General features: G+C 38.4%; 1 protein-coding gene, 1 long non-coding RNA gene and 1 pseudogene across 2 annotated transcripts; 2 read left to right on the top strand and 1 right to left on the bottom strand.

Moving 5' to 3' along the window:
- The first annotated feature begins 437 nt into the window (after positions 1–437).
- LOC138316923 (uncharacterized) lies at positions 438–1,703 on the top strand. Its single transcript, XR_011207681.1, has 3 exons — positions 438–616; positions 1,101–1,276; positions 1,561–1,703. It is a non-coding gene; the product is annotated as an uncharacterized lncRNA (long non-coding RNA).
- A 285-nt stretch (positions 1,704–1,988) lies between these two features.
- On the top strand, positions 1,989–3,695 carry LOC138316535 (uncharacterized). The gene is made up of 4 exons (XM_069258218.1): positions 1,989–2,190; positions 2,445–2,638; positions 2,856–2,924; positions 3,453–3,695. Exons 1-4 carry the CDS (start codon positions 2,094–2,096, stop codon positions 3,693–3,695), a joined length of 603 nt encoding a protein of 200 aa, XP_069114319.1. The 5' UTR covers positions 1,989–2,093.
- Positions 3,696–4,672: 977 nt separating this feature from the next.
- On the bottom strand, positions 4,673–18,540 carry LOC138316533 (uncharacterized; annotated as a pseudogene).
- Between the last annotated feature and the right edge of the window lie 8,064 nt (positions 18,541–26,604).

The raw sequence follows: 26,604 nt of genomic DNA, 5'->3' as shown, positions 1-26,604 counted from the left end.
AGTTGCTGCTCCTGCTTAGTGCTCACCATTAAGGGAGTGATGCGACTTGTAAACCGTTGTCAGCATAATGTGACCGGATGAATGTTGCATTTAAAAGGGGAGGATCCTACAACATTCCATGCATGTGATTCTCATCTCACAGTGGAACATATTTCAATGCACTATATTGGTTTTAAACACATACGAGATAGGTATTACAATGTCTCCGACGTGTACACATTTTTGCATGTCGTGAGATATAATCGTGTTTTCAACTATCTCAAAGAGATCGGTATTTTTAACAAAATTTTAACGTTTTCTCATGTTATCATCATATCAACGCAACACTCATCGTTTTATCAACATTGTGCATGAGTTTTCTAATGTGTTTTAGTCAAATCTATTTTATCATTTGCAACTTTTTTTATTAAATCAACATTTATAATGATTTCCGTCGCGACACTAAACACCAGGTGGCGCGCGTGTACTAGGGGGTGAAACCGGATACGTTGTTACTGACGCTGATCGGCAAGATGGCGGACGACAGTGTTTATCACTGGCCGGTTCATAAGCTTAAAGCTGAATTGAGGAAAAGGAACGCTGTGACACATGGCAGAAAGGCGGATCTGGTTGAGAGGTAAACAAATGAATATTTTTTACTGAATATAATCTCTTGATTAGCTGTACCATCGCTACAAAATGTTTGCATCCCTGCGGCACCGATATCTTAAAGCTGTACAGTGTACTGCAGTACGTAAGTGACAACATTATCTAGAAACAAACACGCACATTCATTGACGTTAGCCCACGGGTACATGGCTCATTTTTTAAATTACGTGTTCTAGTTCATATATTATGTACTAGAACATGTCATTAAAAAACCGAGTCAGGTACCTGTGCTTTCAGTGCTATTGTACAGTTGATGTAGTGCATTGTACTGTACTGTACAGTTGACGTCTACATACATGTAATACACATGTAATATCCGGGGAGTTCTGATGTTATTACTGATATGTTTGTTAGATAATTGGATCGTCAAATGATTCAGACTAGACTACATGGATATCAAAATGGTACAATTTATAATTTCATCAATTTTTTTAATTTTGCCTTAATTACAGATTAAAAGCATATGACAGAAATAGAAATTTTAAGCCTTCTACAATAGATTTGCCAGATGTCTTAGATGTGTTTTGGCCTGTAGTAGGCTTCCAGCAACTAATTCCACAACACAAGATAATACTACCAAAACTAACAAGGCTGCAGATCGAGGAGTATTTTATATACAGATTGGCAGGTACTTCATCCATATTGAAAAAGATCATTTCTTTTTTTATAACAAGTGCCGGTTGCTCCCTTCACCCCACCGCACTTATCCCATTACTAGTACTCAATAACAACACCTTATTAAATATAATCATGAATACAGAGCAAATAGTGAAAATATGAGATTCATGAAAACAACAGGAGAGTCTGACCTTTGCAAGGAATATATCCATTTTTTTTTCAATTGTAATATGTAATTGTTGAATTTTTCTTCTTTCAAATTGATGCTGCCACTTGTGATGTTTTTGCCTTTAGGTGACAGACAGGCAGCATCTGATGTAAAAGCAATCCAGAAAGGGAAAGATATGTTGGAGGGGGGAAGGATCCTTGCATGCTCTCTATTGAAATATGATGGTCATATTTTCCTTACTGGCATTGTTGGAGCTGCTATGAAAAATAAGGTAATACACATATATGAATCATTTGTTTTTAATAATTTTCATATTGTATATTGTAATTATGAATTTTTTAAGTGACCAAATAATTCGAAAATAAATGGAATTCATACACTGGTTTGATAAAGTGGTCTTAGACACACCTTATAAATTCCATTGAACTGATTTTCCTCTCAAGTCATTATATTAGTGTAAAACAAACCATACACATACATGTATAATTGTATATTCATGTATCTAATTAGTTTCAATTTACATTTTAAGGTAATTAAAAATTAAGACTACAAAATTAGTCTGAATGAGACAACTGGCGACCCTATCAACTCGGCTTGTGAATGTCCAGCTGGCAAGGGGCCACATGGAACCTGCAAGCACATTGCATCGGTGCTGCTTATGCTTGAAGAGTTCATTGAAAAAGGTTCTTTAAGAGTGCAAAAGTCTTGTACAGAAAATCTTCAAAGCTTTCACAAGCCTAAGTCAACATATGATGGCAAGTATATTTGCAAAAATAATTATACAGTGCACATGTATATGCAATTGCATCTGAATAATTAATAATGAATTTAAAATCTGGACACACCTACTATCCATGTAGGATGCAGTAGGTTGTAGCAAATATGGTGTAATTTCTGTTCGCAAATTTACAAATGTTTTTTTTTTATAAAAACAGGGCATTATTATTATATTTTGTTTTTATCATTGATATGGAATTTATAATGATACATATAAAAATGTTTTATTTAGGCAAGCCAGTGCCTGTGGAAGAAATACCAACAAAACGGAAGTTTTGTGATGATGTATTGGAAGATCCTCGTCCTCATAAGTACCGTAATAACCCTGGCTACCCTGACTTTGTCAGAAATATGATGGTGAACCATTGTAACCAGTATTCTCAGGATATGGCGATGAGATTTCTTCATCCATCTGCGGATATACAGGTATTTAATTGGTAGCATTGTAAGTTACTTGTGATTTTCATGAAAAGGAAGATAAACAGAGATGTATTGCATCAACTCTTTAAATATTACCAAATTTTTGAAATCACAATTCACATGAAGATTATTAAATTCATAAAATGACTTCCTTTTAACAATCATAAATTGTTATGTGTCATACAACAAAAAATCATTGGTTATTTTTTTTATTGTTTTACAGACAGCGGCTCTGGATCATGATTATCTGGAACTTCCATTCACCGAATATTTAGTTGACAAAGCAACAAAGGTATTACAATACATGTATATATTGATAGTACATGTATTTTTATTCATTCATACTTATAACTAAAGAATGAAAGGTGCCTGTCTTTCATTTAAGATGGGAAACCATTTTGGCATATAAAAGGTAGACATAGATAATGTATACTGGTGTAGGGATTTGACCCCATTCACTTTAAATGAAATTCAAGGTCATTCATTTGCTTTAACTCGAAGCCCAGTATCCCAGGTTAAAGCGATATGATGGGACAGACAATATAACAATAAAAATAAACTGTATTAACTTTACATTGATTGCGAAACAAGTTAAGTAACTTATAAATACAAATCACTTTTCAAGGCAAATATGTAAGCAAGAGAGTGGGAGAAAACTCATGTGATTGGGCAGGTGACCCTTGATCTTTTCACGTTCATGTCGGGGATCAAACCCTGGACGACTAGGTGAAAGACGTGTGGAATAACCACTACACCAAAACATTTTTTTTATTAAAACAACAGATTAAATTTTCATACCAATACCCTTATTCTACTGCAGATTTCAGAAGAAGATGCAAAGAGTTTAGAGAGCCACACAAAATCCCAGGCAAAATGTAAGAAATGGCTGGAGGAGAGAGAGTGGAGGTTGACTACATCAAGATTTGGGGATATTACACATGCCACATGTAGGAGAAATATGGATAAACTCTGTAAGAGTCTTGTTTCGACTAAGTGTTTCCACAAAAATTCAACAGAACATGGAAAAAATTATGAAGGAAAGGCAGTTGCAATGTTTGAATAAACTATGAAGTTGTCAGTTAAAAAGGCAGGCCTTTTTGTAAACTCTAGTTTCCCATACCTTGGAGCTTCACCTGATGGAATTATAGATGATAACACCATTTTAGAAGTAAAGTGTCCTTATACAGGACGCTCATCATCTATTGTGCCAGGGAAAATGTTTCCATTTTTAATGTATGAAGACAAAAACCAAATGTGTCATGAAATCAAAATATTATGATCAAATGCAAGGACAGATGCTACTCTCAAAAACAAAGTACTGTTATTTTGTAGTTTACACATTTGTAGATTTGTTTGTTCAGAAGATTGTATTTGATGCTGAGTACAGCGAGTTTAGTCTTTTGCCAAAGTTGGAACTATTTTATAGAAAACATTTCAGACCTTACATTGCTTCCCATATTTGAAAACCAAAGACTTTCAGATAGTTATTAGTGTCTTTTACATTCAAAACATGCTTTGTATGTAAACTACTATAAAATTTAATTTAAAAGTCATTTATACTGTATCATTTATATCAAATTAAAGATGGCTTTATACAGTGGTACAATTAGCTAGTTACAGCTAGTATGATTCCTTAGCATAGTCTCATTGAACTTACATTAAGCATATAGTTTCATAAGATCTGTGAATATTTAGTCAAGTTATTGTGTCCACATGGTGCAATAATTTTATTACTATAAAGGGCAATAACTTTCTGAGTTACATTCAAATGATAATTTCAATTATCAATCTATTGTGAGATTTTACTGATGTTCGGCTGCTTTCATTAAGCTCACCATTTTGATCCAAAAATGATAATTATTGCAAAGGGCAATAACTCCATTAGTTATAGTCTAACAATAACATGTTAAATTTTCAAACACATTGCTAATGTTAGTCTGCATACATTTAGTTTCAGTAAACTTGATAAATATTTTTGATATGAAGTATAAGTGATTTAGTAATTGCATTCATTGCAATACAGTATTGTAAAAAAAAGCGCTATGCATTTTTGTTAACCAAAGGGGCTATGAAATTAAGCAGTGAAAAACATTTATAAATAATGCGTAATGCCAGTTTTAGTTTGCTGGCAGAAAGTGGTAAACCAATAATTTTATATCTTTTGGCAAGACCAATCACCCTTTCTACATGAATTCTTTTTAGAAGCAATTCTCCTATCCCTCACTACTTCTTTTGGCTCAAGCTGTGACTTTCCTTTCAGCATGGAGGGGGTATTTACGTGCACATCCTGTGCAGCAAACAGGTCCTGGACCATAACACCCCTATCCGCCATTATGCTGTCTCCTGATTCAAACATTTTATTGTTCGGATCGAGCAATATAGAGCTCTCAATGATCTGTCGATCACTTGCAGATCCTCCAAATGACTGACTTACATATGATACTGCACCACGAGGTGTACACCCTATCATAGTTTTGACAGTATTTTTGTGTTTGTAACTGGACCAAGATAAACTTTGAGCCTGTACATTCGAAGGCTTTTGAATAGGAACCTCTGTAGCATCCAGTATCACTCTAGTACTTTGAAATTTTTTTTTGAAATCAACTGGCATATGCTCAGTAACAGTGTCTCGTGCTGGCCATATGGGTAATTCTTTCAACTGGAAATACATAAAATTAATCCATGTGATAATAACTTTAGAAACAGTTGTTTCACTTATGTTGAATTTTTCAGAAAGCTCAAAATCCTCCGATCCTTGGCGCAGTTTAATCATAGTCAAAAAGAACTGATTTTCTGCTGACAGAGATGTACATTTATACGATAGATCGTTAGCAGCAGGACCCAGACAACGAAAAACAAACATGAAATGATTGAAATCTGAAAACCCAGTCCAATACTGAACTCCTTTTGGATTGTTCATATAGTTTTGTATACTGCAGTTTCCTAAAAAGTTACACTGAGTTCCAGTCGTACTGACACTGGTACCTGTTGCCAAGTCATCACATGGTATTGCTGTAGTTGCCAAGACTTCATCAATGTTCCCTGATGCCACCTCTACCTCCTCTGGTATATCAGTGAAGATAACTGTCCAAAATAGTACTGTGCTCTGGGGGGTTGTCTCCCTTGTTTCTCCTTAGTTGACGTTTATCTCTTGGAGAATCAGCTACAGGCCTAGGGGTTGCCCTGAAAGGGAAAACTGAGGGCACTACTCCGTCCTTAAGGCGCCCACGTTCCCCTGAAATATCATGAAACAATTAAACAAAATGCAAACAACAATACCGTCTATTTAAGGAATACTTTTTTTATGTTATGAAGATATGACACAAAGATCTGAGTGTGCTCCTAATAAATCGTGAAGCGGTTTATAATGAGAGTACACTCAGATTTTTGTGTTATATTTCCATAACAAATAAAAAATATACTTAAATTTACCCTTATAATTCAATTTATGAAAGATAATCTATTCAAAATTCTGAATCCATTTCGAGACTTTTTTCTATGAAATCATTATGCTGTTTTATCAGCAAATCAGAAGCTATGTTACAAACGGTGATGCCACTTTTTTCCTTTATGGGCAGATAAAGTAATTTTTAATCAAATGAAATTGCTTGTTACAAGCAAATTTGAATTATCATAAGATGCTATAACAAATATGTAAACAATACTAAAATTATTAATGAAATTCAATAAAAAATCAGAAATGATATAATTAGGTCACCTGAGACGAAGTCTCAAGTGACCTTTTCTAATCGCCTTATGTCCGTCGTCGTCCGTCGTGCGTCGTATGTCCGTAAACAATTTACATTTTCGACTTCTTCTCCAAAACTGCTGAAGCAATTTCAATGAAATTTTGCACAAACCTTCTAAGGCATAAGGCCAATCAAAATTGTGAATTATATGGTCCCCACCCCCCAGGGGGCTGTGGGAGGGGCCAAAAGGGGTAAAATTTCAAAAATCTTCTTCTCTACTCACAGATGTGGTAGAATCAAATACTCTTCATAGATAGAAAGGTCTTAAGGTCCTTTACAAAAATTGTGAATTATATGACCCTGGGGTCTCTAGTTTCCTCCTGGGGAGGGGGAAGTTTACTTTATATTGAGAAAACACATTTTTGCGCATTTTTTGGTCATTTGTAATAGGAAATGAGTCAAATGTTGTCAGAATTATCAGTATGAGATGGCCATTTAATCCTATTAACAAATTTTCTATAACTGACCCCCAGGGGCCTTAGAGGCGGGGTCAAAAGGGGTCAAATAGGCTAAAACTTCAAAAATCTTCTTCTGAAATTCTGGATATGGTAGAATCAAATACTTTTCATAAATAGAAAGGTCTTAAGGTCCTTTACAAAAATTGTGAATTATATGACCCTGGGGTCTCACGTTTTCCCTTGGGGAGGGGGTCAAGTTTACTATAGTTTATATAGGGAAAACACATTTATGAGCATTTTTTGCTCAATTTTCATTGGAAGCGAGTCAAACTTGGTTAGAATTATTAGCCTGAGATAGCATTTTAATATCATATCCATATTGGTCCAGGCCGACCCCCTGGGGGCAGAGGGGCGGGGCCAAAAAAGGTCAAATAGGCTAAAACTTCAAAAATATTCTTTTAAAATTCTGGAAATGGTATAATCAAATACACTTTATAGATATGAAAAGGTCTTAAAGTTTGTTTATAAAAATTGTAAATTATATGACCCTGGGGTCTCCTGTTTCCCCTTGGGGAGGGGGTCAAGTTTACTATAGTTTATATAGGAAAAACACATTAATGAGTATTTTTTGCTCAATTTTCATAGGAAATGAGTCAAACTTGGTTAGAATTATTAGCCTGAGATAGCATTTTAATATCATATCCACATTGGTCCTGGCCGACCCCTGGGGGCAGGGGGGGGCTAAAAAAGGGTCAAATAGGCTAAAACTTCAAAAATCTTCTAAAATTCTGGATATAGTAGAATCAAATAATTATAGATGGAAAGGTCTTCAGGTGTTTTATAAAAACTGTGAATTATATGATCTTGGGGTCTCACGTTACCCCCTGGGGAGGGGTCAAGTTTACTTTAGTTTATATTGAAAAACATATTTGTGAACATTATTTGCCCAATTTTCGTAGGAAATTAGTCAAACTTGATTAGAATTATTAGCCGAAGATATAGCATTTTAACATCCATATCCGTCCTCGATGACCCCCTGGGGGACCAGAGGGGCAGGACCAAACAGGGTCAAATTGATTAAAATTTTAAAAATACCTCTAAGTTCACAGGTTTGATGGAAGCAAATACTCTTCATAGTCTAAAAAGGTCAAATTTATAAATCACTGACCAACTTCAAGGCCCAGCATATAGTGTTTATATGTCTTTAATTTGTGTTATTATTTGTTTCATTATATATTTTAACTCAGGTGACCGTTAAGGCCCATGGGCCTCTTGTTTTCCTTCTTATGACTTTGAGGAAACCATATATTGATAATGATGTCACACAGGTACATACACTTAAAACACTATTGATGTTTTTGTACATGATGATGTGATATAAAATGTTAATGCCACGTCTATTCTGTATATGGCAAATGTAAGGTTTTAAAATTTGAAACAATTAAATATTGCTGGTTTCATTAAGCAATAAAAAGGTTTGTTAAGTGACATATTTTCTATGTCCGATGAAAATGTTGACCATAATTTTCCGTGCTTGCCATATACTATGAATAATATTTCATTCCATAACTTCCGCTTGATGTTGAAATTCAGCTCTTGATTGATTTTTTGTGATATAGAATCTAGTTCTCTTTTGTCATGTACCTGTAATACCTGTTTTGCATGTATGTACAGATTAAGTATATCTTATTTTGACTACCCTAGTATAATAACAGTCAATACATCCATCTCTCTAATCTGACATTTTTATACTTATTCAAATTTTGGTCAACCAGTCTCCTTTTCTTATTTGTTGATGTCTCTGAAAAAAAAAGAAAGAAAAACACACAAAGCAACGAGAACAAAAATAACAACATACCATATAACAAAACTTGTTAGTAAGTAAAATTTGAAGAGTGATTTATTCTTTATATTTAACAGATCCATACCATATCTTGCAGTAGATGTGTGTATTATGAAATATGTCATTTCATTACAGTTATCTACATGTACAGTAAGATCCGAGATGTGTGAGACTGAGTGACAATACATTCTTATACATCAATTGATATATAAAATACACTGCAATTGCATTTCAGATATTGGCAATAAGCCTTGTTTCAAACATTAACTTTAATATATACATATATGTACATTATTGTAAATCTTGGACAATATACATAGTAATGCTAGTATTGTACAGTCATTTCTTACAGTATATATTTTGTGCATTTACAAAATTTGTGTGTATGTATCTGAACCCTCATTTTAAATAAATTATTCACTTGTCTCCAATCTTGTTGTATTTTTTTTTTCTTTTCTGTAGTGTATTATAATGTACGGCATATCAGTAGATCCACCTGTATTTTAATTTGCACTAGTTCTACACACAGACAGGTGTACATATATTCAGCTGATATTGTACTTTTTGTATAGTGTGAGTATTGAATTTTTTGTAATGCCAAATGTAACTTTTCAAAAAGAATAGAAAGGTAAAAATATTCTGTGCGTCGTACCTAATAGTGTTTCCTTATAATCGCAAGGAAGAAAATGTGCCCTGCATAAGACGTCATCCGGTGAAGGGGACCACAGCCCTTTGGTATCCCGGTCTGCTCTCTTAATAGCGACTCTCCATTTTAGCTGCAAACTTGGATCTCGAGGGAACTTATGTCCTCCGCTTGCTGTACAACTAGGTACACAACAGTATTTAACCATTATAATAATGAGGAAAATGGATAGAAACAATGACATTGAAATACCTATACCGGAAACGTCCGTGGATGCAAGTCCGGAGACCTTTTCTCGCCTCCGTTTAGAAGAGTTTTACCCCCTAATACAACACCGCCGCCTGTGGGTCAAAATTTGCGCGGTGGAAACCATTTGTGTTTTATTTTTTACTTTCCTTTTTCTTATCCTGATCTTTTAGATACAGTCCTTGTCTATATCCTAATATTAATGTTATAATTTAAAGGCGACTAAATTTAGGATCTCATCTTTTTCTCGTCTTCGTAATTAACCTCTCCCTTGACGTGAGTTACGCTATGGAACAAAGGGAGAAGGACGACTGGTTCCCATGTTGTTAATATATGGGACCGGGTGGGTGTGTTGCTTTGTGTTTTCGGCTGCATGCTTCAGTGATATAGCACTATGAAAAAGGCAAGAGTTCCACTAATACAAGAAGACTCAATACAAATACACCGCAGTTTCCGAAAACACACATAGGAGGTCGTCCTTGCATGACCCTGACTGTTAATAGGACGTTAATTTAAGGAGGTTGAAGTTGGTTCCAGGTTCCGAGGTCCGTTTAAGGATTTTGTTTTTTAAAATAAAATTAAAGAAATTCAGTTTATGCGATTGGAACATGTAACAAATGTTGTCTGTTGTGTTTTGTTATGAAATACGTTTTCAAATAACTCCTATTTCCGTGGACCTTGTTCCGTTTAAGTGAAATGAAAATTGGAACCAATTCCGTTTTGCTTAAACGGAACTCTGCAAAAGTTGTTGATCGAATAGGGCGTTAGAATTGTACCTGCTGCCCCTATTGCATGATCGTAAAAGGCGACTAAATTTAGGATCTTATCTTTTCTCTTCTTCCTATATGACTTTATCTTTCCTAATGCCTCCCTATATGACTTTATCTTTCCTAATGCCTCCCTTGGCACCGCCTCACGTTTGGCCTTGAGTTGAGCGTTCGCCCCTGTGAGGAAGGCTCTGGGTTCTGTCCCCTGGCCGAGACACACCAAAGTCTGTAAAAGTGGTAGTTTCTGCTCCTGCTTAGCGCTCAGCATACAGGGAGTGGGACGACTGGTTCGCCCGTTGTCAGTATAATGTGACCGGGTGGGGTGTGTTGCTTGGTGTCTTCGGCGGCATGCTTCAGTGATATAGCACTCTAAAAAGGGCAACAGTTCCACTATACAAGAAGACACAACATGAATATATACCGCAGTCTCCCAAAACACGCACCTCACGCAACACACCGCATACATGGGAGGCCGTCCTTACATGACCATAGCTGCTAATAGGACGTTAATTAATCAAACAAACTAAATTAAAGTGGATTCATCATTAGTAACCCATGGTAAAAGACAACGGGCAACATTTTTCATATGTTAAATCATATTGACAGATTTGATCTAAAATGATAAAAAAAATTCCTTAAACGGAAATTGGAGTTGATCGAAAACTAAATTAAAGTGGATTCATCACCAGTACATGTACCGCATGAAAAAATACAAAAGGCAACATCTCTCAAATGTCTCAAGCATATTGACTGCCACCTCGCACAACATGAACGCAACACACTGCATATATGGGAGGCCGTCCTTACATGACCATAGCTGTTAATAGGACGTTAATAAATCAAACAAACAAACAAAAGCTTTTATCTAAAATGATAGAAAGTTTCCTTAAACGGAACTCGAAACTCCGTTTTTATTAACTTCACGAAACTCGTCAAAAGGAGTTGATAGAAAACTAAAGTTAAGTGAATACATCACTAGTAACTCATGGAAAAAGAAAACAGTCAACATTTCTCATATGTTTAAAGCATATTGGCTGCTTTTATCTAAAATGATAGAAAATTTCCTTATACGGAACTCGGAAGTGGAGTTTCGTTTTACTAAAACGGGTCCTTGAAATGGGAGTTAATTGAAAACGAATTTAAACTGACCCTATCACAAATGATAAATGACAAAACACAACAGAACATTTGTAATATGTTCCAAGCACATGAATTGAATTTCTTTGAATTTATTTTAAAAAAAAACTAAATCTTTAAACGGAACTTTGAATAAACTTCAGCCTCCCGTTAATTTAATCAAACAAGCAAAGCGATTTATATCGCTTAGTCGATTTCATATGTGGTTCACCAGAAGGTCGTGTAGTCTGGAAATCTTAGTAGTGATATATAAATGTCTTCTTCATCACATATCAGTTGGCTTGTTAGCTGATTGCTCTAGGAAGCCGGAGAAAGTAATGATTGCTAAATCTTACCCCTATTTTCGCCCGTTTCTGGGCACATTTCATCATGTCTTGCTAATCATCGTAACTAAACATGGGCTTTTCCACACACTGCTCCCTCTTTTACCTTTCCAGATGTTCTATAAGCCAATGATGAATTCGGAACGAGTATTTTAATGCGGCTTTCTGTACACTCATTCCCGCAATAACATCAGCTATGGCAGCTGACATGGCTTCTTCTGTGTATGGTTTCATTTTAAAAACAAATGACAATAAAACACATTAAGTTATCAGACATATTTTAATGTCAAAACTGCAAGTAAACTATTGTGTTGATTGCGATTTATGGTATTTCAAAAATCAGCTGTTCATGGTTTGTTAAACTCCTTGATTACTGGCATACATTCGTCTTTAGCCTTAAAAACAATAGCAACATTTTGCATAGGTCCTCTTCTTTTTAGAAAACTTCGAAACCGTTTGTTTTGCCTCTATGTAACATGGTCCAGTAATAAGTCCTTCTTGAAACAGTTTAAACATAATCTGTTTGTTTGATTTATTAATGTCCTATTAACAGCTATGGTCATATAAGGACGGCCTCCTATGTATGCTTGCCCTGCAGGTAGTGGCGTTAGAATTGTACCTGCTGCCCCTATTGCATGATCGTAAAAGGCGACTAAATTTAGGATCGTATCTTTTCTCTTCTTCCTAACTGACTTTATCTCTCCTAATGCTTCCCTTGGCACCGCCTCACTTTTGGCCTTGAGTTGAGCGTTCGCCCCTGTGAGGAAGGCTCTGGGTTCTGTCCCCTGGGCGAGACACACCAAAGTCTATAAAAGTGTCAGTTTCTGCTTCTGCTTAGCGCTCAGCACACTTGTTTGTTTGTTTGATTAATTAACGTCCTATTAACAGCTATGGTCATGTAAGGACGGCCTCCCATGCATGCGGTGTGTTGCATGTATGTTGTGCGAGGTGCGTGTTTTGGGAGACTGCGGTATATTTATGTTGTGTCTTCTTGTATAGTGGAACTGTTGCCCTTTTTATAGTGCTATATCACTGAAGCATGCCGCCGAAGACACCAAGCAACACACTCCACCCGGTCACATTATACTGACAACGGGCGAACCAGTCGTGCCCACTCCCTGTGTGCTGAGCGCTAAACAGCACACAGGGAGTGGGACGACTGGTTCGCCTGTTGTCAGACTAAACATCAAAACTAAGACATGTGATCATCTAATTTACATTTAACCATCATGTTTCTATTATCGAAGACGTTTTGAAATATTTACCTTAGATCTGTTCATTTTTTCCAACTGCTGGCACGTACGTCGTCGGTCGCACAATAGGAAAGGCTGTAGCGGTGAAAGAAAGATAACTTTAGATTGAAAAGATGTATAAAATCGTCTTACAGCCGCAAAATATCATTTTGTCCCTGATGCTACGCGAATTCACATTTTGCAAACAAAGTTGTCCGATATGGCTCTTAATGTAATTGGTTTGTATTTGAACGAAGCTTCTCTGCCGTTGACTACATTATATAAGGACATTTGTAAATATAAAGTGAAAACATTTTTGGACAGAAAAATTACACAAGGGCGGATTCGGGTTTTTTGGTTAGACCAAGCAAATCAGGCGAGGGGTCTGGTCTCCCAGACACTTTCGAATAAATGATGCAAAATCCTGCATTCTAAGGATTTTTATGAACACATTTCCAGAAAAATTATTGAAGCCATTAAAGGATCTTTATTTATTGTTTTTCATGCCTTGTGTCATATTTTTGATTTTAGTTTTGTTCTAATTCCCCCATTTTGTATGTAATATTCATAATATTCTTAATTTTCAAAGAGGCAGGAAGCAAAGAAAAGGGTGGGGATCTGGCTGCCGCCTTATTTAGTTTTTTATATGACTAATAAAAATGTATGAACTTTTTTTAAAGATATCTGTTTTTACTTCTATGCATTATCTGTCAGATTAGGTAATTTATTCTTCATAATCCGTGTATTGGACAATGACAGAAAGGAAGGTTATATTACTGATCTGTATAGGGGCAGACACTGCCAGGAATGGGTAATAGTAAGGCTACTATCATCCTGTTTGCTAATAAGAACACTTTCCACATATCAGAAAACATTCAGGAGTCTTTTGTCATGAACATTATTTTTTAACAACCTTTGTGCTATCTTTAATATTGTCGTTAAGATATATTTTTTCTTGAAACAAAAAAGAAAGGGAACTGGCCATGGGATGCATTCAAACCCCTAGAAGCTCCCAAAAACTTCTACACTAAAAACATGTAATTTATTCCCTTAAGATCGTCTTTTGAAAATATAAAATGGACCCCTCTTGATATACATTTCCATTTTTAATTCGTACATTTTCAGTCGCATTTGGTTCTCCCTTCCATTTTCTACTTTATACACATTTTCTTGGGACAAAGGAAATACTGCTAGAAGCATTCGACGTCATTAGTGATGCTAAATATACCTTAATTACTTTCACTTGTAACTGGCGTTTTGAAAGTACGCAAATTTTTGTGCTTTGATAGTCGGATAATAGATGACTGATACAAAAATGTACAAGATATCATTTGCAAACTGAAGAACGAAGGACGTGATTTGTAGTCAGCCAGCGAAGACCCGTAACCAAGTCCTCCGCTCTTCTTCCCCCCACCCCCACTCCTTAACATCGTAATACCATACAGAAGTTCAAAAACACTTAAGCATTGAAGTCACTATTGTGACGTCATGATAACGTCGGGAATTCCGCGCCATTCTCGGATTTTTTTTCATCGTGGAATGAAAAAAATGAATGGACCAATCAGAAAGCCTGTAACAAAGAGAAAATTAATTATTAGGTTTTAACAGAAATTGTCTTTAAAAAGTATTCGTCTACATGATTGTATTGCGATGACATTTGATAATTTCTGGGATATCAAGATACAACCTTTCAATTGAATATTGATGACAATACATTATTAATATGTATAAACATGGGTTATGGAATTTACATGTTTAGTTAATGAATAAGTAAATACTCGATTTCTAAGGATATCAAGATATAACCTTTCAATTGAATATTAATGACAATACATTATCTAATATGTATAAGCATGGGTTATGGAGTTTACAGTTTTTGTTAAGGAATAAGTAAATACTCGAAGGGATTCACCTTTTAAGCAATGAGGATAAAACCTTAACTAATAAGAAAAAAAATAGAATACAATTATTCCATTGCGCCTGGATACAAGTGTGTTCATAATGTATGTACCACAAGGTCGAATTTAGATTTTAAAGTTATAACTTTATAATGGTAATGGTAGAAAATGGAGCTTTCTGTATAATTCTCACACTTTATCTAACTCCTTTTTAGGTCACCTGAGACGAAGTCTGAAGTGACCTATTCTAATTGCCTTTTGTCCGTCGTCGTCCGTCGTATGTTCGAAAACAATTTGCATTTTCGACTTCTTCTCCAAAACTGCTGAAGCAAATTCAATGAAATTTTGTACAAACCTTTTTAGGCATCAGGCCAATCAAAATTGTGAATTTTATGGCCCCCACCCCCCAGGGGGCTGTGGGAGGGGGCCAAAACGGGTTGAATTGACTAAAATTTAAAACATCTTCTCCACTCACAGATGTGGTAGAATCAAATACTCTTCATAGATTGAAAGGTGTCAAGGTCACCTACAAAAATTGGGGAGGGGGTCAAATTTCCTATAGTTTAAATAGGAAAAACATATGAGTATTATTTGTTCATTTTTCATAGCAAATGAGTCAAACTTATTCAAAATTATTCGCCTGGGATAGCATACTTCAGGGGTTACTATCAGGACGGGGGGGGGGCAAACATGTCTTTTTGCCCCCCCCATTTTCGCCGACTGAAATGTTCTAAAAATGCATATTTGAAAGAAAAATGTGTCCTCCTGCACATTTTTCGTTCTTCATTCTAAAAAAAATTCCGCTGCGGAGCGCATTTCCTAAAACGTTCAAGCACATAATGTTCAAACTTTTAATAGCAGAAATTCAATACACATGAACTACACTGAAAATGTCCATTAAGGGATTCTACGTACTACATTTGTATTTCAAAAAATGTCTCTTAAAAGATTATACTTTGCTTATATGTCTTAGCAAGACAATTAATTCATTATTATTTTGAGTTCAGATCGAGCAGGGTTGCACAATGATATAACGACACAATTATCATTTCTAAATGCATGTTACTTTAAATCGAAAAATTACCATGGTAAGAACGCTTTAAAATCATTAAAATACATCGTAAAACTCATCTCAGCCATTCTAAATCATAATATTTTTTCCGAGGGAAACCCCCGGACCCCCCAAACACCAAAATCTCGCGCCTTCGGGTGCTCATAAATTCATTCAAATGCATCGTAAAACTCATCTTAGCCATTCTAAATCGTAATATTTTTCCCGGGGGAGACCCCCGAACCCCCAAACACCAAAATCTCGCGCCTTCGGGCGCTCATAAATTCATCCAAATGCATCGTAAAACTGGCCCTGCAGGTAGGGCGTTAGAATTGTACCTGCTGCCCCTATTGCATGATCGTAAAAGGCGACTAAATTTAGGATCTTATCTTTTCTCTTCTTCCTAACTAACTTGATCTTTCCTAATGCCTCCTTTGGCACCGCCTCACTTTTGGCCTTGAGTTGAGCGTTCGCCCCTGTGAGGAAGGCTCTGGGTTCTGTCCCCTGGCCGAGACGCACCAAAGTCTATAAAAGTGGTAGTTTCTGCTCCTGCTTAGCGCTCAGCATACAGGGAGTGGGACGGCTGGTTCGCCCGTTGTCAGTATAATGTGACCGGGTGGGGTGTGTTGCTTGGTGTCTTCGGTGGCATGCTTCAGTGATATAGCACTATAAAAAGGGCAACAGTTCCACTATACAAGAAGACACAACATGAATATACCGCAGTCTCCCAAAACACGCACCTCGCACAACATACACGCATACATGGGAGGCCGTCCTTACATGACCATAGCTGTTAATAGGACGTTAATTAATCAAACAAACAAACAAAAATGCATGATCGTAAAAGGCGACTAAATTTAGGATCTTATCTTTTCTCTTCTTCCTAACTAACTTGATCTTTCCTAATGCCTCCTTTGGCACCGCCTCACTTTTGGCCTTGAGTTGAGCGTTCGCCCCTGTGAGGAAGGCTCTGGGTTCTGTCCCCTGGCCGAGACGCACCAAAGTCTATAAAAGTGGTAGTTTCTGCTCCTGCTTAGCGCTCAGCATACAGGGAGTGGGACGACTGGTTCGCCCGTTGTCAGTATAATGTGACCGGATGGGGTGTGTTGCTTGGTGTCTTCGGCGGCATGCTTCAGTGATATAGCACTATAAAAAGGGCAATAGTTCCACTATACAAGTAGACACAACATGAATATACTGCAGTCTCCCAAAACTCGCACAACATACACGCAACACACCGCATACATGGGAGGCCGTCCTTACATGACCATAGCTGTTAATAGGACGTTAATTAATCAAACAAACAAACAAACAAAAGCATCGTAAAACTCATCTTAGCCATTCTAAATCGTAATATTTTTTTCCCCGGGGGGGGAGCCCGAACCCCCAAAACACCAAAATCTCGCGCTCGCAAAATTATCAAAATACATTGTAAAACTCACCTCAGACATTCTAAATCGTAATATTTTTCCTGGGGTCGACCCCCAGACCCCAAAATCTTGCGCCGAATGCGCTTACACGCTAATTTGGCCAATATGCGTATTCGTTAATTTCCTTTTAGCGACCCCACCATAAATGTGTACAAGGATTATATTTCATGATATATAAAAAAGTATATAAAGTATATATGGTTGTGTGTTGAATTAATCTCCTCCTGTAGGTGCGGGGGGGGGGGGGGGGTACAAAATATTGAGGACCTTTGCCCCACCCCCCACCCCCCCATTACGTTTCATCTTCTGTATCGCTTACCTGGTTATTGCAAAGCAAAGTAATGTTCAGATTATAGGATCATTGTTTCTCTTTAGGAGTTGAAAGATTTAACTCTAATTTCCCTATTGGGACCCATTCTTTCTGCTCCACGGTATCAGAGTCAAAATTTATACAAACTTTGTTCCCCTTCCCTCAAGGATGTTTCTGGCCAAAATTGCTACTAGTCATCGTGCAGAACACGATGACTAGTAGCAATTTAAATAATTTACCGCTTTTGCCTCTATTGGGCCTCGCCCCTCTTGCCCTCGGGGGTCAGAGCCAAAATTTATACAAATTAACTGTGTACCCCTTCCCCAAAAGATATTTCTTGCCAAATTTGGTTACATTTAATGCAGAACTCTATGACTACATGTAGTAGCGATTTAAAGGATTTATCACTATTTCCCGTATTTGGCCCCGCCCGCGGGGGTAGAGCCAAAATTTATACAAACTCTGTTCCCCTTCCCCGAAAGATGTTTCTGGCCAGATTTGGTTACATTCCATACAGAACTTTATGACTAGTAGCGGCTCAAAGGATTTATCCCCATTTCCCCTATTGGGCTCCGTCCCTCCTGTTCCCTGGGGGGATCAGAGCCAAACTGTATACAAACTATATTCCCCTTCCCCCAAGGATGTTTCTGGCCAAATTTGGTTACATTCTATGCAGCACTCTATGACAAATAGCCATTTAAATAATTTACCTCTATTTCCCCTATTGGGCCTGGCCTCTTCTGCCCCCAAGGGGGTCAGAGCCAAAATGTATACAAACTCTGTTCCCCATCCCCCAAGGATATTTCTGGTCAAATTTGGTTACATTCCATTCAGAACTCTATGACTAGTAGCGATATAAAGGATTTACCTCTATTCCCCATATCGGGTCTGGCCCCTTCTGCCCCCAGGGGGTCAGAGCCAGAATTTATACAAACTATATTCCCCTTCCCCGAAGGATGTTTCTGGCCAAATTTGGTAACATTCCAAGCAGAACTCTATGTTGACGGACGGACGGGCGAACGAACGACGGACGCCGCGCCATAACATACTGTAAGCTCACCAGCCCTTTGGCGAGGTGAGCTAAAAAATATATAATTTCCCTTCATTCCAAATCAGTTTCTTGTATCTGCATATCAATTTGTAGGCAGGAGATGCTAATCTACATACGTGTACCTAGTTGGACTAGACATTTTTCCTACATTACAGTATAAGTTGGTGTAAATACTGCATTAGATTGTTGTTGGAAATAATACACAGTATTTAGTATCTGTATATATAGCAGCCTTCTTCCAGCAAAGCATTTAAATGAGTGACTCCAAAATATATATTTGCTCCATATACACGTAGGTGTTTGCGATTTGATCGTGTCCACTACCGTCCTGTCCAGTCTCTGGTCAACTAACTTTGTTCCTCGCATAAAACCTCATCGCATCAGGAGATGAAGAGATCAGCAGACACCTACATCTAAGAATAGTAAATGTACAATTTCGCTCATTTAAAAATTGTGGATTTAAACCAGCTGACAATATCGCGTGATATAGTATCCATGAAACAATGTTGGTTTACTATAAGTTCCAATGCGACGCTCCGTATGTTGTGTCATCTGGTTCTATGTCATCGCTTGGAGCGGAGAAAAGATTTGAAATTGTGGTTATGATGGATTCGTTACTTTATATAGATTTAAGTCCTTTTCTTCACTCTTTACAACAAGGGGTAGGAACATTATCATCTGCTTGGACTGATAATGTACTGCAGTCTCCCAAAACACACACCGAATACCAGGAGTATGCTCCTATATGACGCTGGCTGTTGATAAGTGTGACGTTAATTAATCAAACAACAACAAGCAAGTTTGGACTGATTACGGTTTATGCTAACATGGCATAAAGTCACCCGTCTTCTTAGTCATATGCGTTCAGCGTTCCAATTCACCAAGTGCCAGATATTTGCTTTAAATGTTTAAAACTTTCTGTGCAATACACAAGCAACCGTACAGCACGCGGTGTAGTTTTCATGTGGTTTTGATATGAATCGCATGCGTCAACCGTATCATTCTGTATAAACATGATTTTCGCATGAACATTTTTGTCATTCATATTTGACTATCATGCGATTGAAATGGCATTCATTTTACAAGAGAATCGCATGATTCATATAAACATGTGAAAAGCATGTATAAGAGACATATGAATAGCATATGCAAGATTGTTACACATCAGATGCATAACAGATTATTCATGATTTTCATTTTCAATTATCCTAAACTATTTCACTATTTTCACTCTCATTTTTGTGTCAAAACTGTTTGCTCAGATAAATCCTCTCTAACATAGGTTGAGTTATAGAGACCGCGTTGTATGTGCAATTGGTTTTTTGAAGCAGATGTTTCCTAAGTAGAAGTTTGAGCGTCTTGTTCGGAAAATTTCCCAACCATGGTAATCGTTACATTAAAACTACACAAGAAAAATAAAAAACAAAATTCTTAGAAACAACTTTTTTAAACAAACGAAATATTTATTATCATAAAATCATGGAATTTATACCAAATACTTGAATTCTATTGGTGGAAATGAGTCCGACACTGAAATATGTCCGTGTCATCAGAAAGACAGAAAGAGCATGTTACCTTAACAATCATTGCATTAATTTGTTAGCAGGCCAACTGACTATTTGTTTGTTTGTTTTGTTTTGGTTTTTTTTTAAGTAATTAACGTACTATATGTAAATATCGTCCAGTAAAAGGCGTTTCCCTATATCTTTTATATGTAAATATCCTCAAGCTAAAGAAGATTTACTATATAAACTATATGTAAATGTCATCAACCTAGAGGCGTTTTCCTGTAAATATCATCCAGCTAAATGAGTTTTACTACAACTATATGTAACTGCCATCCACCTAAAGGCGTTTCCATGTAAATATCATCCAGCTAAAAGAGTTTTACTATATAAACTATGTAAATGTCATACACCTAAAGACGTTTCCCTATATCTTCTATATGTAAATATCATCCACCTAAAGGCGTTTTCCTGTAAATATCATCCAGTTAAAGGAGTTTTACTGCAGTATATAAACTATATGTAAATGTCATCCACCTAATGGCGTTCTTCTGTAAATATCATCCAGCTAAAGGAATTTTACTATATAAGCTAGGTGTATATGTAAATGTCATCCACCTAAAGGCGTTTTTCTGTAAATGTAATCCACCTAAAGGCGTTTCCCTGTAACTATGATCTAGCTAAAAGAGTTTGGCTATATAAACTATGTATGAATATCATCCACCTAAAGGTGTTTCCTGATATCTTCTATATGTAAATATCATCCAGTTAAAGGAGTTTTACTAGATAAACTATATGTAAATGTCATCCACCTAAAGGAGTTTCCCTGTAAATATCATCCAGTTAAAGGAGTTTTACTAGATAAACTATATGTAAATGCCATCCACCTAAAGGCGTTTCCCTGTAAATATCATCCAGGCGTTTCCCTGTAAATATCATCCAGCTAAAGGAGTTTAACTATAGTATATAAACTAAATGTAAATGTCATCCACCTAAAGGCGTTTCCCTGTATATATCATCCAGCTTAAGGAGTTTTACTACAGTATATAAACTATATGTAAATGGCATCCACCTATAGGCGTTTCCCTGTATCTTCTATATGTAAATATCATCCAACTAGAGGAGTTTTACTATATGTATGGCCCGGGGTATTGACCCGGGTACTTCAAATCTCGTTACAGAAAACTTTTATGATACTAACCTTAAGTATACAGTCTGCCCCAGAGTTGTTAGGGTTAGACAGAATGTGTCTAGTGTCAAGTTACCTGTGAAGATCTGTAATATTACAGCGAAGCCAATAGTTATTAACCCAAAGGGCAACCCTCTGTCTTGCTAATGAGGTTAAAATTGTTGATAATCTGGCTTCAGATTCACAGGTTGACTCTCCAGTGTCCTTACCTGAGGAACTGGGTCTTCATGTTGACACACAAAATCAATGCACCAGCTACGTTCCAGCGTTTAATGGAAAAGTGCATGGGTGATATGCATCTGCGCGAGTGTCTCATCTTTTTTGACAATATTTTGATATTCTCCAAAACTTTTGACGAACACCTCGTAAGGTTAGAGTCCGTATTCGCAAGACTCGTACAGCACGGCTTGAAACTTAAACCATCCAAGTGTGAGCTTTTTAAGTCTTCAGTGACATATCTCGGTCATGTCGTCTCAGAGCACGGTATAGCAACAGACCCTGAAATGGTTTCTGCTGTTAAGGATTGGCACGAGCCAAAGAACGTACAGGATTTACGTCAGTTTTTAGCTCACCTGGCCCGAAGGGCCGGTGAACTTATGTCATGGCGCGGCGTCCGTCGTCTGTCCGTCCGTCGTCTGTCATCCGTCCGTCAACATTTCCTTTAAATCGCTACTAGTCATAGAGTTCTGCATGGATTGTAACCAAATTTGGCCACAAACATCCTTGGGGGAAGGGGAACAGAACTTGTATAAATTTTGGCTCTGACCCCCCGGGGGCAGGAGGGGCGCGGCCCAATAGGGAAAATAAAGGTAAATTCTATAAAACGCTACTTGTCCTAGAGTTCTGCATGGATTGTAACCAAATTTGGCCACAAACAGCCTTGGGGGAAGGGGAACAGAACTTGTATAAATTTTGGCTCTGACCCCCTGGGGGCAGGAGGGGCGGGGCCCAATAGGGGAATTAGAGGTAAATCCTATAAAACGCTACTTTTCCTAGAGTTCTGCATGGATTGTAACCAAATTTGGCCACAAACATCCTTGGGGGAAGGGGAACAGAACTTGTATAAATTTTGGCTCTGACCCTTGGGGCAGGAGGGGCGGGGCCCAATAGGGGAAATAGAGGTAAATCCTATAAATCGCTACTTGTCCTTGATTTCTGCATGGATTGTAACCAAATTTGGCCACAAATATCCTTGGGGGAAGGGGAACAGAACTTGTATAAATTTTGGCTCTGACCCCCCCCCCCCCCCCCCCCCCCCCCGGGGGGGCAAGAGGGGCGGGGCCCAATAGGGAAATAAGAGGTAAATATTCAAATTCCTTCAGAAAAGAAACAATGAACCTGTATTCAGAACATGACTTGACATTACAAACCAGGTGAGCGATACCGGCCCTCTGGGCCTCTTGTTAGGATTTAGCGGCTATTATCGGCGATTTTTAAAGGATTATGCTAAGGTAGTCCAGCCTCTTAATAGTCTGCTTCAAGGCCATGACTTGAAGAAAAAAACCAAAACGGCTAAGTCTCGAAAGTCTCAGCCTAAGGCAAGCCAAATGGGTTTGGGGTACACTCCAGCAGGAGGCCTTTGATTTGGTTAAACAAAAACTGACGCAACCCCCTGTTCTGGCATATGCTGACTTCTCAAAAGATTTTCTTGTACATACAGATGCCAGTTCTTTAGGCTTGGGTGCAGTTTTGTACCAGGTACAAGAGGGAAAGGAGAAAGTAATTGCGTATGCGAGTCGGGGGCCTTAGACCCAGTGAACGGAATTATCCGGCACATAAATTAGAATTTCTAGCATTGAAATAGGCGGTTACAGAGAAACTTCATGATTATCTCTATGGTAATAAGTTTGAAGTTGTCACAGACAATAACCCCTTAACTTATGTGCTGGGTAAGGCCAAGCTGGATATACTACCGGTCAGACGTGGGTAGCAGCGCTAGCCAACTATGATTTCACTCTGAGATACCGAGCTGGGGAAAAAAACCTAGATGCCGATGGTCTCTCTAGAGTGTCACGGGTCCAAACCGATTCTGTTCATGCCATATGCCAGTCTATGGTGTCAAACTTGCCTCCATTAGCGGACAGTGTATCGGATGTTGCCGTAGCTCATGTGGTTAGTGAGTTTGCGGTGGAATCTGATACTATTAGCACAGTAGACTGGAGACAGGAACAACAGGTGGATCAGGACATTGCTAGGGTTTCCGATCTGGTGAGAACCGGTTTTCATCCCAGGGGGAAACCATTACAGAATGAGTTCCCATATGTGCAAAAACTTTTAAGAGCTTGGAACAAATTGTGTTTGCGAGATGGTGTTCTCTATAGAAAGTAAATCAGCTCGTCCTTCCAAAGCATTATCATTCCCTAGCACTTAAGGTGTCCATGATGATGTTGGACACCAGGGAAGGGAGAAAACTCTTTGGTTGGCACGTCAACGCTTTTACTGGCCTGGGATGGAGAAGGATGTAAACACTAAAGTTGACACTTGTGGTCGCTGTATAAGACGTAAGACTCCAGTTAAACCGGTTGCTGAGGTGGTGCCAATAGAATCCTCTAGACCACTTCAGATACTCTGTATCGATTTCCTCAGTCTTGAGAAATCCTCAAGTGGTTATGAGAACATTCTGGTTATAACCGATCACTTCACTAGGTATGCGCAGGCAGTGCCATGTCGTAAGCAGACAGCACACACAACAGCTAAGGCTTTGTACGAAAAGTTCATTGCCTACTACAGCTTCCCTGAGCAGCTTCATAATGATCAAGGGCGTAACTTTGAGAGTAAGGTGATAAAGGAGCTGTGTAAAATCGCAGGGGTTCAGAAGACCAGAACCACTCCTTATCATCCTCAGGCAAACGGCTCAGCCGAAAGGTTCAACAGAACACTCCTAGGGATGCTTGCAACCCTAGAGGAGCATGAAAAACCAGACTGGACCTCTTATATAGCGCCCCTGGTTCAAGCCTATAGTGCAACAAAGAGCGATGCCACCGGCTATCCACCACATTACTTAATGTTTGGTTGGCATCCTCGATTGTCAGTAGACGCGTTTCTTGGCTTCAACCCAGCCGAGCAACAGGAATCTGTGGACCCGTCATCCAATGTTGGTAAACTACGGGGCCGCATGGAATTTGCGTACGAGACTGCCCGTCGTACCGCATCTAAAAAGAGCTGCTCAGAACAAAGACCGATATGACCGGTCAGTTCGAGAGACAAAGTTGGAGGTTGGTGACCGTGTTTTTGGTACGCAAAACTGGTCTCAAGGGAAAGAATAAATTGGCTGATAGGTGGGAACAGGAACCCTATTTGGTGACTTCTATTCCAAATAGTGATATTCCGGTCTATAAGGTTGCACCCGAATGTGGTAAGGGATCGAAACGAACCCTTCACAGAAACATGCTGCTTCCTTTCCACTCATTTCCAGTGGACGTTCCTCCTAAGGGAGCTAACCGTAAGGTTAACCGACCAAAACAGTCAATCCCTGAGCGACGACATAGTCCAGACCCAACTTCCACATCTGAATCTGATTCAGAGTCAGATACTGAGCTCTATCCTGTCGTAAGAAAACGTACAAGACAGTCGAGAAACCGTAAGCCCAGTGAGGTAGGCCTTAGTACAATTCCCCGACCTTGTCGATCCACTATCGATTTAGGTAGCCCCTGTGAGGAAGGCTCTGGGTTCTGTCCCCGGGCCGAGACACACCAAAGTCGATAAAAGTGGTAGTTTCTGCTCCTGCTTGGCGCTCAGCAAACAGGGAATGGGACGACTGGTTCGCCCGTTGTCAGTATAATGTGACCGGGTGGGGTGTGTTGCTTGGTGTCTTCGGCGGCATGTTTCAGTGATATAGCACTATAAAAAGGGCAACAGTTCCACTATACAAGAAGACACAACATGAATATACCGCAGTCTCCCCAAAACATGCACCTCGCACAACATACACGCAACACACCGCATACATGGGAGGCCGTCCTTACATGACCAAAGCTGTTAATAGGACGTTAATTAATCAAACAAACAAACAAACAAACGACAGGACCTAACGAACCTGTGTCACCACAGGAACTCCATATCAACCCTCTGGAGAGTCTCCACTCAGCCACTCCGTCTACGGAACACCCTATTGATGATACCATCAGTGTTGTGGACGAGATGGAGGTTGGTGAGAGCGTGGTTTCTCAACCTGTTCCATGGAGGTCAACTCGGCCATCTAAACCTCCAGAGCGTTGGGGCTATACGGTTTCCTCTATAGCAGCTGTGAGTAAAGAGTCAGGAGAAATCTTTGTGTGATTGAACTTACACAATATCCAATTTTATCCAATACTATGAGTAGCCTCCCTTGGAAAGTTGATACCGACTGGTAGGGGGTCCCCCAACCGTTGGAGATTAGGTTCCAGAGTGGGAATGTATTTTTTATCCCATTTAAAGGGGTCCCTTCTGCAAAGATTGGTTCCTGTCTAAACTCCGGGGGCTATTGCTCCTAAATGGGTTCAATTTAGCTAAACCATACCTATAAAGTTCTTCTCTAGGGACTACCAGTTCTAGAGCGGTATGCTCCGTGCCAAATTATTTTTTATCGTTAAATATTCAAAAATGTCCAATGAAAAATGCCAGGGCTTAACAAGCGGGGGAGTAATGTAAGCCAGTGGGTGTTGTTTTACATCATTTTAAATCATGCGCGCCATTCGTCATTCAAATGTATGGGTGCACTGTGAATTCGCACGGACCATTTGGCTACCATTTAAACCGGCCTCATCCCCAACTAAGCATCTTTTTAGCACCTCGAAATGCAATAGGAAGCAACAAACGTCAACCTCTGTGAGAATTCAAAATGTGCAGCAATAAATTATTCCATCCATATAAATGACTTTTTCTCTGCAACTTAACATGGGATTGCGCTCATAATGCAATGGTTACATCCTTATAGGGTTTGGATTCAAAATTTTGCAAATGATGGGGCTGACCCCCCGGGGGCCTGAAGGGTGGGGTCAAAGGGGTCAATTTAGCTATTTCCATATAAACGACTTCTTCTCTGCAACTAAGAATGGAAGAGCACTTATAATGCAATGGTAGCATCCTTATAGGGTTGAGATTTGAAATTGTACAAATGATAGGGCTTACCCCCTGGCCTTAAACGGCAATAAATGCGAGGTCAAAAAGGTCAAATAAGGCTACTATTTTCATATAAATTACTTTGTCTCTGAACCTATGT

This window comes from Argopecten irradians, chromosome 2 (assembly GCF_041381155.1).
Source record: "Argopecten irradians isolate NY chromosome 2, Ai_NY, whole genome shotgun sequence".
NCBI lineage: Eukaryota > Metazoa > Mollusca > Bivalvia > Pectinida > Pectinidae > Argopecten > Argopecten irradians.
The sequence above is the reverse complement of the archived record's forward strand: the minus strand, read 5'-3'. Positions and strand labels throughout refer to the sequence as shown.

What these genes read in the sequence shown, in the direction of transcription:
- LOC138316535 (XM_069258218.1), top strand. Translation starts at nt 2,094, where the DNA reads ATGCTTGAAGAGTTCATTGAAAAAGGTTCTTTAAGAGTGCAAAAGTCT. An exon ending in ATCCATCTGCGGATATACAG is followed by an intron (nt 2,639 to 2,855) that starts GTATTTAATTGG and finishes ATTGTTTTACAG; the next exon opens with ACAGCGGCTCTGGATCATGA. An exon ending in TAGTTGACAAAGCAACAAAG is followed by an intron (nt 2,925 to 3,452) that starts GTATTACAATAC and finishes ATTCTACTGCAG; the next exon opens with ATTTCAGAAGAAGATGCAAA.